This window comes from Microcebus murinus, chromosome 12 (assembly GCF_040939455.1).
Source record: "Microcebus murinus isolate Inina chromosome 12, M.murinus_Inina_mat1.0, whole genome shotgun sequence".
Classification (NCBI taxonomy): Eukaryota; Metazoa; Chordata; class Mammalia; order Primates; family Cheirogaleidae; genus Microcebus; species Microcebus murinus.
The window spans coordinates 11,615,325-11,631,421 of record NC_134115.1 but is presented as its reverse complement, the minus strand read 5'-3'; the positions used below and the strand labels follow the sequence as shown (position 1 = coordinate 11,631,421).

The 16,097-nt window shown below is 46.1% G+C and overlaps 2 protein-coding genes across 3 annotated transcripts in view; both read left to right on the top strand.

Annotated features, from left to right (window-relative positions):
• The window catches only part of CTSV (cathepsin V), a 551,781-nt gene that overhangs the window by 421,236 nt on the left and 114,448 nt on the right, over positions 1-16,097 (top strand). The gene's annotated exons all lie outside the window — the stretch shown is intronic.
• The window catches only part of FBP2 (fructose-bisphosphatase 2), a 36,438-nt gene that overhangs the window by 6,310 nt on the left and 14,031 nt on the right, over positions 1-16,097 (top strand). For both annotated transcript variants that reach the window (XM_076008537.1, XM_076008538.1), the window contains exon 4: positions 11,082-11,222. In XM_076008537.1, coding sequence (XP_075864652.1) covers positions 11,082-11,222 — 141 coding nt within the window. The remainder of the gene's footprint in view (positions 1-11,081; positions 11,223-16,097) is intronic.

Genomic DNA, 16,097 nt, shown 5'->3' with positions numbered 1-16,097 from the left:
AACTAGAAACACCTCTGTAGGCAAACCATGAACTTCCCTCTGTCTCTCCTCCTTAGTGGAAGAACTGAATTGGGAATTCTCTCTTTTCCACTTCCCAGCATCCCTGGGAGGGTGAAGTGGAGGGATTGGCAGGACCTTGCTTTGAAAGCCTGGATGCCACGCAAACGTCGGACATGGTGTTAGGTTCCAGGTGGCAACTGGAGACTCTGTTTCTTCTTTGCACATCTCAGCTCCTACTGTACGAGTTTTCTGTTGCTGCTGTAACAACCTTCCAATGTTTGGAGGCTTAAAACAACGCTCCTGTTGACTGTCTCCTGCTTCTGTGGCCAGAGGTTGAGCAGGCTTGGCTGGTTCTCTGCTTAGGGTCTCATAGGGTGAAAATCAAGGTGACAGTCATGCCACCTCTTGTCAAGAGGCTCCAGGAGAATTTGCTACCCAGCTCCTTTAGGCAGTTGGCAGAATTCAGTTGCAATCTGAGGTAGGATCAAGGTCCTCATTTCTTTGCTGGCTGTTGGCTGAGGTCCTTCTTAGCCTCTAGGGGCTGCCTGTATTCTATGGTTTGTGAGCCTTCATTTTCAAAGCCAGAAAAGTCTGGTAAATGGTTCAAATCACTCTGACACTCCCACCCGCAACTCTTACCTTTTGTCTCATGTTCCCTGCCTCCAGCCACAGAAAGTTCTCTGCTTTTAAAGGCTCACTTGATTAGACTGGGACCAATCCAATCTGGATAATCCAGGGTAACCTCCCAATTTTAAACCCATGACCCTGATCGTTGCATCTGCAAAGTCCTTTGTGCTGTGGAGTGCTCCAAACGCACAGATTCTGGGGATTAGGGAATCTTTGGGCCATTTTGTCTACCCTAAAAGCCTAACAGCAGAGAAGATCTTGTGGTCTGGTTTGTGACCATCCAGGATGACTAGACACTTCATGACAGACCACACAGTCCAGATGACATGGCTTGGCTGAGCCTTGGTTTGGGGATCAGACTTTGATCCTATCAGGATAGGCCTTTGCCCTTGGGTCTTTCAGGCAGAAGGAGACCAGGGGTGCTTGGGGGTCTCTTGGGATGTTCCTCGGTAACCTGGGCTCAGGTAAGTGCTGGGCTGGCTCTAGAGACTCAGGTCTCTGGCCCCAAAGCACGTGCTTTCCCCACTCAGCTACTTAGGACAACAGGAGCGAGGCCGCGCTCATTTTCTATACTACTGATTTGCATTGATGACGTCATGTTGTGTAATTAACTTTCCAGGCGTGTCTTTCTTCGTGCTCCTTCTACGTTATAAACTCAGCGGAGGGCTGGGCCTGCCCCGTATCACCTGGTTAACGTGTTGTCCGCAGGCATCCATAGTGCCGCGCATGTGTGCCGGCCCGATGGCTGTCCCAAAAGGGGGTGCACGATAGAACGTGAATTTTAGGGGCATCCCATCAAAAACTTAACAGAAAACAACCTCAGAAGAACATGTGAGTCAGCATAAACTCTCTGAGAAGGAACCCAAGGAAGCCGGGAGTGTTATTCATGCCTCTCTTGGAGGAAGAAATGGAAGCCAAGCCAGCCTCGGTTAGAGGAAACCTCGGGACGCTTTGCTTTCCCTGTTGGTGTCTCTTCTTTTGCGGGTGAAGAGAGAAAAGGAGACTCTGGCTGAGGGAGAAGAGAATGACAGGCGACGCTTTCTCTGGTATCTGACAAAGTTGAAGGCTAAGATGTCTCAAGTTAAGCAGAAATGAGCGAGGTGAGGGAGGGAGCTTTGCTTCGCCTTTTGAGGTTCAGTTTAGAAGTAAAGGAAAGGGGCCGGGCGCTGTGGCTCACGCCTGTAATCCTAGCTCTTGGGAGGCCGAGGCGGGCGGATTGCTCAAGGTCAGGAGTTCAAAACCAGCCTGAGCAAGAGTGAGACCCCGTCTCTACTATAAATAGAAAGAAATTAATTGGCCAACTGATATATATATAAAAAAAAAAAAAAATTAGCCGGGCATGGTGGCGCATGCCTGTAGTCCCAGCTACTCGGGAGGCTGAGGCAGAAGGATCACTCAAGCCCAGGAGTTTGAGGTTGCTGTGAGCTAGGCTGACGCCACGGCACTCACTCTAGCCTGGACAACAAAGTGAGACTCTGTCTCAAAAAAAAAAAAAAAAAAAAAAAAAAAAAAAAAAAAAAAAAAGAAGTAAAGGAAAGGAATAGTGTAGCATTTATGCAAATCTGCAAAAAGACACCCAGCTGTATCTTTGAAGTAGCTTTATTTATTTTGTAAATTTTTTCTTTTTAATTATTATGGGTACATCATAGTTGTGTATGTTTACAGAGTATGTGTGGTGTTTTGATACAGACATATAAAGAGAATTAATCAAATCAGGGTAATTGGGCTATCCATCACCTAAGGCATTTATCACTTCTTTGTGTTAGAAACAGGGCAATTCCACCCTTTGAGTTATTTTAAATTGTATCCTAACCCATTGTTGATCATAGTCATTTTGTTGTGATATCCAACATTGTTCATTCTAACTACATTTTTGCACCCACTAACCATCCTCAATTTATCCCCCTCCAACCTTCCCAGCCTCTCGTATCTGTCATTGTACTTGATCTCCATGACATGAATTATTTTTAATATTTAGCTCCCACATATGAATGAGAACATGTGAGGTTTATCTTTCCGTGCTTGGCTTATTTCACTTAACATAAGGTTCTACGGTTCCATCCTTATTGTTTCAAATGGCAGGATTTCATTCTTTTCTGTGGAACATGATATTCCATTGTGTATATGTACCACCATTTCTTTATCCGTTCATCTGTTGATGAACACTTAGGATGATTCCATACCTTGGCTATCGTGAATAGTGCTGCAATGAACATGGGAGTGCAGATATTTTTCCATATACTGAACTCCCCTTCTTTGGATATGTACCCAGCAGTGGGATTGCTGGGGCATATGATACTTCTATTTTTAGTTTTTTGAGGAATCTCCATAATGTTCTCCACAGTCATTGCACTAATTTGCATTCCCACTAACAGTGTATAAGTTATCCCTTTCTCCACATCCTCACCAGCATTAATTATTGCCTGTCTTTTTGATAAAAGCTATTTTAACTAGGGTGAGATGATATCTCATTGTGGTTTTCATTTGCATATCTCAGATGATGAATGATGTTGAGTATTTTTTCATATACCTGTTGTCCATTTATATGTCTTCTTTCCAGAAATGTCTATTCAGATCCTTTGCCCATTTTTTAGGCAGATAATTTGATTTTTTTCCTATTGAGTTGTTGGAGCTCCTTTATATATTCCAGTTATTAATCCCTTGTCAGACAGGTAGTTTGCAAATATTTTCTGCCATTCTGTGGGTTGTCTCTTTGCTTTGTTGATTATTCTCTTTGCTGTGCAGAAGCTTTGTAGCTTGATGTGATCCCGTTTGTCCAATTTTGCTTTGGTTGTTTGTGCTTTAGGGGGTATAACTCAAGAAGTCCTTTCCCAGATGAATGTTCTGAAGCACTTCCCAAACATTTTATTTTAGTGGTTTCATAGTTTCAGGTCTTAGATTTAAGTTTTTAATGCATTTTGATTTGATTTTTGTATATGATGAGAAATAGGGGTCTAGTTTCATTCTTCTGCATGTGGATATCCAGTTTTCCCAGCACCATTAATTGAATAGACTGTCCTTTCCCCACTGAATGTTCTTGGTAACTTTGTTGAAAATAAGATCCCTATAGTGTGTGCATTTATTTCTGGGTTCTATATTCTATTCTGGGTCTATGTGTCCATTTTTATGCCAGTACCAGGCTATTTTGGTTGCGACAGCTCTGTAGTGTAATTTGAAGTCAGGTAATTTGATTCCTCCAGTTTTTTTCTTTTTGCTCAGGATGGCATTGACTATTCTGAGTCCTTTGAAGTTCCATATAAAATTTAGAATTATATTTTCTATTTCTTTGAGGAATGTCATGCGTATTTTTTTTATTTCAGCATATTACAGGGGTACAAATGTTTAGGTTACATATATAGCCTTTGCCCCACCCAAGTTAGGGCTTCAAGTGTGTACATCCCCCAGACTGTGTGCACCACATCCATTAGGTGTGAATATACCCATCCCCTCCTCTCCCTTCTCACCTGCCTGACACCTGATGAATGTTATTACTATATGTGCACATAAGTGTTGATCAGTTAATACCAATTTGATGGTAAGTACATTGTGGTGCTTGTTTTTCCATTTTGGGGATACTTTACTTAGTAGAATGGGCTCCAGCTCTATCCAGGATAGTGCAAGAGGTGCTATATCGCCGTTGTTTTTTATGGTTGAGTAGAACTCCGTGGTATACATATGCCACATTTTATTAATCCACTCATGAATTGATGTGCACTTGGGTTGTTTCTACATCTTTATAATTGTGAATTGTGCTGCTATACACATTCTAGTGCAGGTGTTTTTTTTTATAGAATGTCTTTTTTTCCTTTGGGTAGATGCCCAGTAAGGGGATTGCTGGATCAAATGGTAGATCCACTTGTATCTCTTTGAGGTATCTCCATATTACTTTCCACAGAGGTCGTACTAGTTTGCAGTCCCACCAGCAGTATTCTTATCTCTCTGCATCCACACCAACATTTTTCTGTTTTGAGACTTTTTGATAAATGACATTCTCACTGGAGGTAAGTTATATCTCATTGCAGTTTTGATTTGTATTTTCCTGATGATTAGAGATGTTGAGCATTTTTTCATATGTTTCTTGGCCATTAGCCTATTTTCTTTTGAAAAGTTTCTGTTCATGTCCTTTGCCCACTTTTTGATAGGGTTGTTTGATTTTTTTCCTTGCTGATTTTCCAAGTTCTGTATAGATTCTACTTATTAGCCCTTTATCTGATGTGTAGCAGGTGAATATTTTCTCCCATTCTGTAGGTTGTCTGTTTGCTGTAGTGATAGTTTCTTTGACTGTGCAGAAGGTTTTTAATTTGATCTGGTCTCTTTAATTTATTTTTGTTGTTTCTGTGATTGCCTTTGGGGTCTTCTTCATAAATTACTTGGCTAGGCCAATGTCTATAAGAGTTTTTCCAACATTTTCTTCTGGAATTCTTATAGTTTCATACCTTAGGCTTAAGTCTGTTATCAACTGTGAGTTGATTTGTGAGAGGTGAAAGGTGAGGATCCTGTTTCAAACTTTTACATGTGACTATCCAATTTTCTTAGCACCATTTGTTGAATAAGGATTCTTTTCCCCAGTGTATGTTTTTGCCTGCTTTGTCAAAGATCGGATGATTATGTGAGAATTGTTTTACATCTGGGTTCTCAGTTCTATTGTATTGGTCTATGTCTCTGTTCTTCTGCCAATAATATGCTGTTTTAGTTACTATGGCCTTGTAATATAGCTTGAAGTCTGGCAAATCGATGCCTCGTAATTTATTCTTTTTGCTTAAGATTGATTTTGCTCTACAGGTCCTTCTCTAGTTTCATATGAAGCATAGAATTATTTTTTCTAGATCTGCCAAAATGATGCTGATATTTTGATAGGGATGGCATTGAATCTGTAGATCACTTTGGGTAGTATAGACATTTTAACAATGTTGATTCTGCCAACCCATGTCATTGGTATTTTGATGGGGATTGAATTACATCTGTAGATTGCTTTGGGTGGTATGGAAATTTAAACAATATTGATTCTTCTTGTATAACAGCATGGAGTATCTTCCATGTTTTTATGTCCTCTTCAACTTGTTTGGTCAATGTTTTATAGTTTTCATTATAGAGTTCTTACTTCTTTGGTTAAGTTTAGGTATTTATTTTAATCTTCACAGTCTGGGCTTGTTTGGACCTGTCCTTCTTGAGAAGGCTTTCTGGATATTCAAATGGGATTGAGTATTGTGATCTAAGTCTCTGGTCACTGCAGCTATATTAGAGCAGGGGTGCCCCAAGCTCAGTAATGCTGTGCCTCTTGGAAACTTCTGATGGTACAGCCTTGGTCAGCTTGAGTTAAATACAAGAGACGTCCCTGGATTACCAGGCAAAGTTTCTCACTCTCTTCCCTCACTCTCTGTGGTGGGCTGCTGATGTTGGGGAGGAGTGATATGGACACTGCCTTGTGGCCACGAGCACCAGGTCACACCTGTGAAGCCAGCCCAATCTCACCCAAAGTCATGGGGACTGTTGCCTCCCTCTGATGTCCACTCTTAGCCCATGGCTCTTTAGTGAGCAGGTGGTGGATCCTGCCAGGACTGGGTCCTTCCCTTCAAGGCAGCATGTTGCCTTCTGGGCCAGGTGCGTCCAAAAATCTGTCTAGGAACTAAGGCCTGGACTCAGGGACCTCAGGACTCTGCTTGGTAATTTATTTTACCATGGCTGAGTTCATGCACAAGTTGCAAAACAAAGTTTTCTGAGTGCTTCCCTTTCCTCTTTTTGCTTAGGTGGAAGGAAAGTCTCCCTGAGCTGCACTGCCTGGAGTTGGGGGAGGGGCGACACAGCATTGGCTTGGCCACAGCTGCTGGTGTCTCACTGGGTCATGTGCACCCCAAGTCCACTGGCTGTGAGCCAGCACAGCTGCAGGAATTGCCCAAGGACTACAGTCCTTGTGGTCCAACTGCCTTAGGAATCTAGTCCAGGCTCTTTGGCAGCAGGTGGTGGGGCTAGCTGGAACTCAGGTTTGGGGCAGAGAATTTCTCTCTGTGGGCAGCAGCAGAATTCTGCCCTGTGCTGTGTCCCCTGTGCCAGGGTGGCCCTGAGTTTCAAGGCCCCACAATGACTTCACGCTCCCTCTCCCGGGCTCACGGACTCTCTCCACTGGGTGAGCTGGCGCAGCCCTGCCGGGGCTTGGGGAGGGGTCGCACAGGAAAAGGAAACCTGTCTTTTCTGCCCACTTCAGTGCTTCTCTTCTTGACATAATGTTCAAACAAGGTCCTGTGATTGCTCACCTGATTTTTAGTTTTCCTGAATGTACTTGCTTGCATGGACAGTTGTGACTTAGGGGTCCGTGTGGAGGGAGGATCCCTGGTGGTTTCTACTCAGTTATCCTGCTCCGCCCCCTGAGGTGGCTTTAAATGCTGGTTTTATCGCCAGGGCTAGTCCCCCTGACAGCTGATGGCGAGTCAGGCAGGGCTGTCCTCGCCTCCACGCAGTGTCCCTGAGCTAGTCCTCAGCTCAGCCCAGGAGGCATGTGCAGGTGTGGCTGTCCCTTTTCACTGACACACGATGAAAGCACAGAGAGGGTAAGCCATTTGGCTGAAACCGCCCAGGGAGTAACGGCAGCACAGGGACCCGATGGTGTGCTGCCCACTCCATCCTCACAGCTCTTCAGAACTTTTGAAGACCAACTGGCTTAAAAACAAAGAGGAATATTATTAATACTGTGCATAGTGTAGGGCAGGCAGCCTCAAACTATGGCCCACAGGCCACATGTGGGTCTTTTTGCCCGTTTGTTTTTTTACTACAAAACAATATATGTGCAGCATGCATAGGAATTTGTTCATAGTTTTTTTTAAACTATAGTCCAGCTCTTCAATGGTCTGAGGGACAGTGAACTGGCCCCCTGTTTAACAAGTTTGAGGACCCCTGGTGTAGGGCATTCACACTTGAATTTACAAGAGCTGGGACATAGAGATTTCGGTCTTAAATTTTAAAGCAAACACATGCTTAATTCAAACAACCGTGGATTACCTCTGATCATATTTCTAAAGAAAAGGGGCAAATACGAGAGACTAGTGAAGCACTTTCAGGATGGGTATCATGGAAACAAGACATGAAGGGGCAGCTCTGCGATGCTCAGGCGACGTCTACTGGAGAGCAGCTCGCTTCCGAGACCTCGTGTGGCCGTCACAGCATCTCAGGGCGCGTCAGAACCAGGGAGGACGCCCGTCTCCACCCAGGACTTCCGAGGCTCGCTGATAAGCACCAAGAGAGATGTTTCAGGGCCAGGCATGGTGGCTTAAGCCTGTAATCCTAGCACTCTGGGAGGGTGAGGTGGGAGGATCATTTGAGCTCAGCAGTTCAAGACCAGCCTGAGCAAGAACGAGTCCCCGTCTCTACTAAAAATAGAAAGAAATTAACGGAACAACTAAAAATATATAGAAAAAATTAGCTGGGCTTGGTGGCGTATGCCTGTAGTCCCAGTTACTTGGGAGGCTGAGGCAGGAGGATTCCTTAAGCCCAGGAGACTGAGCCTGCTGTGAGTTAGGCTGATATCACGACACTCTAGCCCAGGCAACAGAGTGAGACTCTGTCTCAAAAAAAAAAAAAAAAAAAAAAATGAAAGCTATTTTCTCACCTTTTATTTCTAATGAGCAATGCTAAACACCATTTAGGATGTTCCATGATGTTTTCAGCTCTCTGCTAGTAAGGTTCCCCATTTTCTTAAAGTTGACATTTTTTATTTGCAACGAAGTCACAGACTAGACAAAGTAAAAACTCCCCTACTTCAAAACATACAGACATGCTAGATAAAATATATCATCCATGCCTTTAAATGCGTAGCTGAGCTCATTGAAATGAACAACTAACAAACCGACAGGGTGTGGGGCAGGAGACAGTCACAGAAAACTGAAAATCAGAGTATTCAGCAGAAGGATGGATGCTGGGGTTGTTCTGATGGGAGGAGGGCTCTCGTTATCTGAAATCTAGGATGTGGATTTTGACACCTCCATGGGGTCAGGAGACCCCCCTCCCCCATTATTATTGTTAAATAAACCTCTGCAAAAGCCTAATCTTTTATTGACATAAGGATGGGCAGATAAGGAGAGTCTAGAAATCAGCCCACACCTGTGGCCACCTGACCTGTGACAAAGGCAGCTAATGGCAACGGTGGGATGCTGAGCTGAGGCTCAGAAGACAGGAGCATCTCCCAGTTCCGGAGGAATTGGCAGAACAGGACTCTGGTTTCCTACAGAAAATGTGACCTCTTAATGTCTGAACGAAGATGATTCAGAAGCTTCATGGGGAAGACTAAGGATTTCATTTAAAAACCTAACACTGCCTTTGCCTTCCACTGTTCTGAGGCTTCCTAAGAGATCACACTTAGGGCAGTTCCCAAACTTTAGCACATCGGAACCCCCTGGAGGGCGTGTGGGGAGACAGACTGCTGTAGCCTGGGGAGGGCCAGGAACCTGCACTGCAAGGAAGAGCTCGGGTGATGCTGACACTGCTGGTCCACTTTGGGAATCACGGCTGCAGGGCCGGGTGCTCAGAGCCAGGACGTGCCTGGAAATCTGGAAGCAAAGCCGATTATTCAACATGTGCTCAAATGGAAAATGTTCTCAGTTGCAAAAACAAAAAAGAAACTACTATAAAGAACACAGAATGCATGTGTGTGAAAGTGAGAGAAAATGTTAAATGGAACATGCATTTTTAAAGAAGGGTGAGATTTGCTCTTCAACTAAAGCTCTCAGAATGTCGCCAGCAGAGGGCCGACCGCCCGTGGGCACTGAGGTAGAGCTGGGAGACCGGCCTGGCCTGCAGGGACACAGGTCCCGTCCCTCTCTGGACCTCCCGCCTTGTCCTTCAGGTGAGGGTTATACAGCCTCTCAGGGGCCCGCAAAACATAAGGTGAAAGTGCTTCCAAAGATACAGAGTCCCATATAGATTCAAATTACCACCTTACTCTTTAGAAGTCACTCTTCTTGAAAGCTGATTAGCATGATTGTCCTACTCTCCGTGTGTGTATAATATGTCGGCTCCTATTATATTGTTCTATTTCTTATGAACATAATTACTTCTTATCTTCATATGAAATAATTTTAAAAGTGTGTCTTCCACCTCCATTGCTTTCCCAGTCTCTCTGGAGTTTTCTTCTCAGCAGGGAAGTTCTGGGTGGTATTTCTGGGCCTGTCCTTTAGCCACAGCGTCACCGGGGTGTGGAGAGAAGGGAGCGTCCAGTTGCAGAGCCGAGGCCTCGGTGCTGGGAACACAGTAGAGAGAACTGAGTGACCCAGAAGCAGCGGCACCAGCAAGTCCCAACCCCGGCCGCCAAGCTCCACCATCTCTGGGGGCCGTGGGAAGTGAGTTTGCAGCCTCAACGTGTCACCTACGTCGGACTCATTTGCCCGCGTCCGTGAGGCTGAGCCTACCTGGTCTTTCGATCTGGAGCTGGGCGACGGTGTGCCCACTCACCTTTGCCTCAAAGTCCCCTCTCTGCGGCTGTCCCTGCGGTGCTGAGCAGGGGAAGCGGAGCCTGTGTCACCCAGAGTTGCCCTCCCCACAGGGCTCCGGGCAGCTGAACCCAGCTAGGGTCGGGGAAGAACCGCGGAGCCAGCGGGGACCCGGCTCTGGCTCCCCGGCCAGCTCAGCTCCTCCGTGGGAGGCTGGACGTTTGCTGTCCACGTCCCCAAACTCATGAGGGTTTGTTCCCTTGCCTTCTAGAGTGCTAGCAGGTGAGGGAGGGAAGGAAGCGGCCAGAGACATCAGGAAAAACAGGCTAGGGACCCGAGCGTCCCCGCTGCTCTGCCCATCTGTGGAGAACGTGCCCTGTCCCCTCCTCGGCGTCCTGCCGTGTCTCACTGGCTTCCACTCGCTCCGGCACTGCTGGTGCTCCCGTGGCCAAGGCAGAGTCTCCTCGGGAAAGTGCTCTGAGCCGTAGGCAGGGTCCCCAGGAGGGCCGGGAAGGGACAAGCCTTCACGGGCAGCTCGTGGGACAGGAGCGGCTCTGGGCCACGCTGCCCGGGTGAGTCCAGCTCTGAGGCTTTGTGACGTGGCCGAGCTGTCAGCCCTCAGGCTCGCGTTCCCCGTCTGGGCCGTGGAGGCGACAGTGCTGTCCTCCCCAGACGGCTGTCGAGTGCGTGGAGTGAGCCAGGGCACCACGTCGGACGGGTGGTCCGAGCCGTCTGCACACGGCTGGTGAGGATGAGGAAGGGCTGTGGTTTGAGCGACCGGGAGCGCTGTTCCCGGCGGGCTGCAGACAAATATGTTGCAAACAGGAAGGGAGACGTCCACGAGTGGCCTTTGCAAGGGCTCGGCGGGACCTGTTTGTTCAGAGGGCGCCTTGTTTCCTCCGACGAGTTCACTGCCGCTGGAAGTCCTGAGAGCGGCACTTCCCTCGGTGGGGCCCGGAGACCCGAGGCTCGGCCTCTGGCAAAGGCTCTCTCCAGAGACAGCAATACCGCAGCGCCTTTCCCTCCTCTCTCCCGCAGGCCACAGAGGATGAGCCTTCTGAAAAGGACGCCCTGCAGCCTGGCCGCAGCATCGTGGCCGCGGGCTATGCGCTGTATGGCAGTGCCACCCTGGTGGCTCTTTCCACGGGGCAGGGAGTGGACCTCTTCATGCTTGACCCGGTAGGTACAGAATACGGTGGCAGCGGGGCCGGGCATGGTGGCTGTGGCAGAGTCTGTCCTGGCGACCGGACGTGACGTGTCCGCTCAAGATGATGCTGTGGTGGAGACAGCAGAGAGGCCTGCTGAAGCTGACGTCTCTGAGCTCTGCCTGCACGTGTTCTCCAAAATGGCCACGCCCCTGACTGGGGAACTGATGGCCACCAGTGAACACTATAAGCTCCTGGATAATATGAGCAAAGTAACCAGGTCGAATTATCTTGGAAGGAATGATATTACTGTAAACACTAGTGGAAACTTGTGGGGCGCAAACCAGAAGCGTGCTGGCCTGTAGCCTTACCTGGATCAGGTCCGTGTCATCGGGGAGCAGGTAGCAGCCGTGAGTAGGCAGCTTACAAGTCAGATGAAACCTGGAAGCCAAGGACAAGGCTTGGCTTGTTCAGAGAAACCTGGAAGCCAAGGACAAGGAGCTGGAGAAAGGAAGAAAAACTTGTTTCTATGGGACAGTGTCCCTTGTAATGTGGAAGAACGTTTGATGAGACCTGGATCCTGAGACTAGCGAATTGTCCAAACTCCTCCAAGGGTAACTGCGCCGGTCATCCAGCAATCATCCTCACGTCAGGGTAAACTGGACACTGTGGCTCCCCCTGCACCTCCTCTGGGGCAGTGTCCCTCAGAAACTCACACCTGTGAGTCCTGACCTTTGACTTGGAGGCTTCATTGGCCATCTATTCAGGACACAGATGCTCCCAAAGTTCAGGGTGCCCCTGGGCTTGCCAAGAGACTCCGTCAAAGGGCCTACTCTCCCTGGCAGTGGTTCATTATCACATTCGTTTTTTAAGGGGCTGGTTTTTGAGTTACTGTGGAAACATTTTTTAAAAACTAGTGACGATACTATATTGTTAACAAGATTCTAAATTTAGAAAACAAAACAGACTTGTTCTTTGTAGCTGATCACCTTGTGAATGTCAGTAATTTACCTTTCCACAACATTGCAAATAACAGAAAATCTTAAAATGATTACATGCTGAGTCTTCTAGACCACACAGAAACAGTGAAAGGAGTGTTCTGATGGTTGCTGCATGGCGTGGGCCCTCTTGCCTCTTTTCTTTTTTATTTTTTTTGTCCCCTAAGTATGTAACCTTGTACAATGGGTGTTGTCAAAAGCAGCAAACAACTCTCCTTTCTAAAATTGTTTAGATAAGTTACAAACAAAATTTGAAATCGTAAAAGAAGATTCCTTTAAATTTGTCCTCTCATTCTAGGGGATGAAGTATAATGCTTAAGAGCATAGGACTCTGGAGCCATACTACCTGGATAAAAATCCTGTCTCAGCCATTCAACTAGCTGGAAAGCCTTGGAAAATTTAATCTGTGTCCCTCAAATTTCTCATTTGTAAAAACTGAAGAATAGTACTGCTATTTGATAAGATTGTTGAGAGCACTAAATAAATTAAGGCTTATGTTAAACCACACAGACCAGTCAGTACCTCGCACATAGTAAGTGCTTTAGACATTTAAGTGTAATCATTATTATTACAGATAAACAGGCCCAGAGAAGGAAAAGGTCCAGCATGAGATAGCTAGGATTATTGGAAAAGATGTGCGCTCCTCACTTCTGAATCCTGTGCCCTTTGTACTACACACACATGCACTAATAATTTAGTGCATATATATGCACTAAATTATAATAATATATATGCACTAACTTATTATTTTAGCGGTTAACAACAAATCCTAACTGGCAGCTCTCAGAGAGCCATGACAATACGACTGCCTTAAGAAAAAAAGAAAAAGAAAAGAAACTCTAATCTTCCAGCTAGGCAAAGGTGTGCTGAAAGTTCTACATAAGAAAAAATAATTTAGAGGAAAGGGCAGCTTTCCAGATCAGCTTCATACCATCACTACTATTAACTACTTTCAATCTCTTTACACGCCAGTATGAGTCCCAGACAGCCATTTGCCCAAACTTTAGGTTTAAAGCAAAGTGTAACGGGCGTTTGGAAACATACCAAATCCTCACCCCTATGTTCTACAAGGGGAGAAAATTAAGGGCTTTCGGCCAACATAACAGCAGATTCTCGAGTGGCTTTGCTACTGTGATGGGAAGAACAGTGTATCCAGAGTCAAGTATAACGGCCCCAAATCGGCAAACCAGGCTGAGAGTCCTCCGAATGTGTACTGCCCAAGTGTGGCCTGTCTCCACGCGCTCCCTTTTTACGCATTTCCTGCACGCGGCCAGCTGCCGCCACCTTTTACAGAGTCATCATCGCCTCCGCAGTTTTAAACCCACTCATTGATAGGCCAGTGAGCGGCTAAGATTCTGGGTTAATTCCCAGTGGATTTGGCGACAGTGTAAGACAACTCCAACTCAGGCTGATCCCTTCACCCAACTAACCGGGCAGATCTTTTTCTCTGCAGACCCTGCTAGCCCAAGATGGCCAAGCAAAGACAACTTACCTCCCCCCTCGCCATTTTGCAACCTTAATTACACGTAGGCTCTCCTCCCAGTCGTTCTGTCTGAAATACCCTCTTGCCTCTTTTCTATGTGAGGAGCCAGCCATCTGCGGATGGATGGCATCTTGACATGTGCTCCCTTTTGGAAATGCAAAAAAGGCAAAGACAAGACACGTATGTGTGTGTGTGTTGGGTAGGGAGGTGGGGGCTGCCACTCATAAAATAAATGCTTTCATAAAATAAATAATAAAAACAGAATACGATGGCATCTACGCTTGGAGACTCCATGGTCCTCTGTGCTTTGATTTCAGTCCACTGGGATCATCTCCTGGTCATTCCTAATATTTGTTTTGGGGTCCAGAGAGCCTGGTTTGGGGAGCCAACACCATCATCAGAAAACAGGAAGGGCCTCTGTCCACGTGAGGGCACTTTTGGGAGAGGGGACTTACGAGTCTGTTGCATCGACTCAGGCCCTGTCCTTAAGGAGTTTATTTTCCAAAAATGAATTCAACCTCTTTGGTTTATGGGAGCACCATGATTTAAGAAAGGCAATGTGCCAATTTCCAGACAGAAGCATGAATTCTTTAGAGCAGCACCATCCCGTAGACTGCTCTGTGAATTTTACTTTCAGATGCTGGATGCTTTGCTTATCACTTGTGAAATGCTTTGCCAAGTATAGTCAGGTCAAAAACTCAAGTAATGTTGACTCAAGACCATTTCAAAGCCTCTTGTAGTAATGCAGATGAAAGGTCAGTACTTCAATTTAATTCAGAGTTACAAATATTTACTGAGCATCTGCTGTGTCCCAAAGCACCGTTGCAGGCAGTGGAGACATAGCACGGAATAAACGATCATTCCAGCCCTGTGGAGTTTGCCTATTAGTGCATTTGTGTGCAGGGAATGGGGTTGCAGAATTTCAAAACAGAACATTTCACTGACAGAACAGAGTTTGCAGTGTGGACACCCAGGAACATTTCAAATAGAAAAGAACCTTTTCACTTATTTTTTTTTTTTTTTTTTTTTTTTTTTTTTTTGAGACAGAGTCTCACTTTGTTGTCCAGGCTAGAGGGAGTGCCTTGGCGTCAGCCTAGCTCACAGCAACCTCAAACTCCTGGGCTCGAGTGATCCTTCTGCCTCAGCCTCCCGAGTAGCTGGGACTACAGGCATGTGCCACTATGCCCGGCTAATTTTTTATATATATATATCAGTTGGCCAATTAATTTCTTTCTGTTTATAGTAGAGACGGGGTCTCGCTCTTGCTCAGGCTGGTTTTGAACTCCTGACCTTGAGCAATCCGCCCGCCTCGGCCTCCCAAGAGCTAGGATTACAGGCGTGAGCCACAGCGCCCGGCCCTTTTCACTTATAAACCCATTAGACCAAGACTCCTTGCTGCATCAGTTTGCTAATGCCCTGATTCCCCTTATTTTCAAAGAAATTCTATGGTTTACAAATATTATTATACAAATGCTGGGGGTGGAGAAAACTCTCCAGCGCATTTATATAGCCTTTGACCTATGCAGGGCTGAATGCTAAAACTGCATTGTCAGTCAAGGGCAGAGCTCCCCAACTTACAGACATTTGTGTCTCCAGAAGTAAATATTCAGTATATGAAAACTTGACTGAGGACGTATATCAAAGAGAGGAGGCAGTGGCACCTCTTGGCAGATTTTGTTCTCACAGCAGGTTACCTGCTCCCGATAACTGAGAGGAGATCCTGCCAGGCTTGAAGGCTGTCTCAGCCCTTCAAAAGAGATCAAGTCACAGTGCTGACTCATGGGTGTCAAATAAAGGGGTGCACAGTTGAAGAAAGACATGAGAACTGAGGAGACAGTTCAGACGACAGCTGTCATCATGAAAAAGAGTTTAGAAAAGAAAGTGTAGGAAAAGATGTGGGGGGATATTGGGATTATTTCAACCTGAAAAGAAGAGCCTGAATAAAGTGTGGCAGGTAGTTGATAGCTGGACGTTCGCAGGGATGATTATGTAGAGCACATCTTTTCAAGGTTTTTTTGGTGCCAAGGCATTCTTAGAAAGGATCACATTGACATTAGCCCATAGGAAAATCAGGTGAGGCTGCTCAAGACTAGGTTCCGCCCTGAGGCTTTGCCACTCTTAGGTCCCACCCTGCCACCAAGGACTGAGGGAATCATCAGCCTAGCGCACTGTGACCTAGGCCTGGCTTGGGGGAGTCACATCCTGTTAGGAAACTGGTGTAGCAGGCTGGGACTATCTGTGTATTCAGTAGAGTTAGAAAAAGTGTGGACAGTATAATCAATGAAATATTGAAATCAAAGGAGGAAATGATTGGTTTCTATATTTGCAAGTACTGGATTCACTTGTCAAATGATGTGTGTGTGTGTGTGTGTGTGTGTGTGTAGCATGTCCCCAAGTCTTTGTATAATTTAAGATTCACTAACTTCAG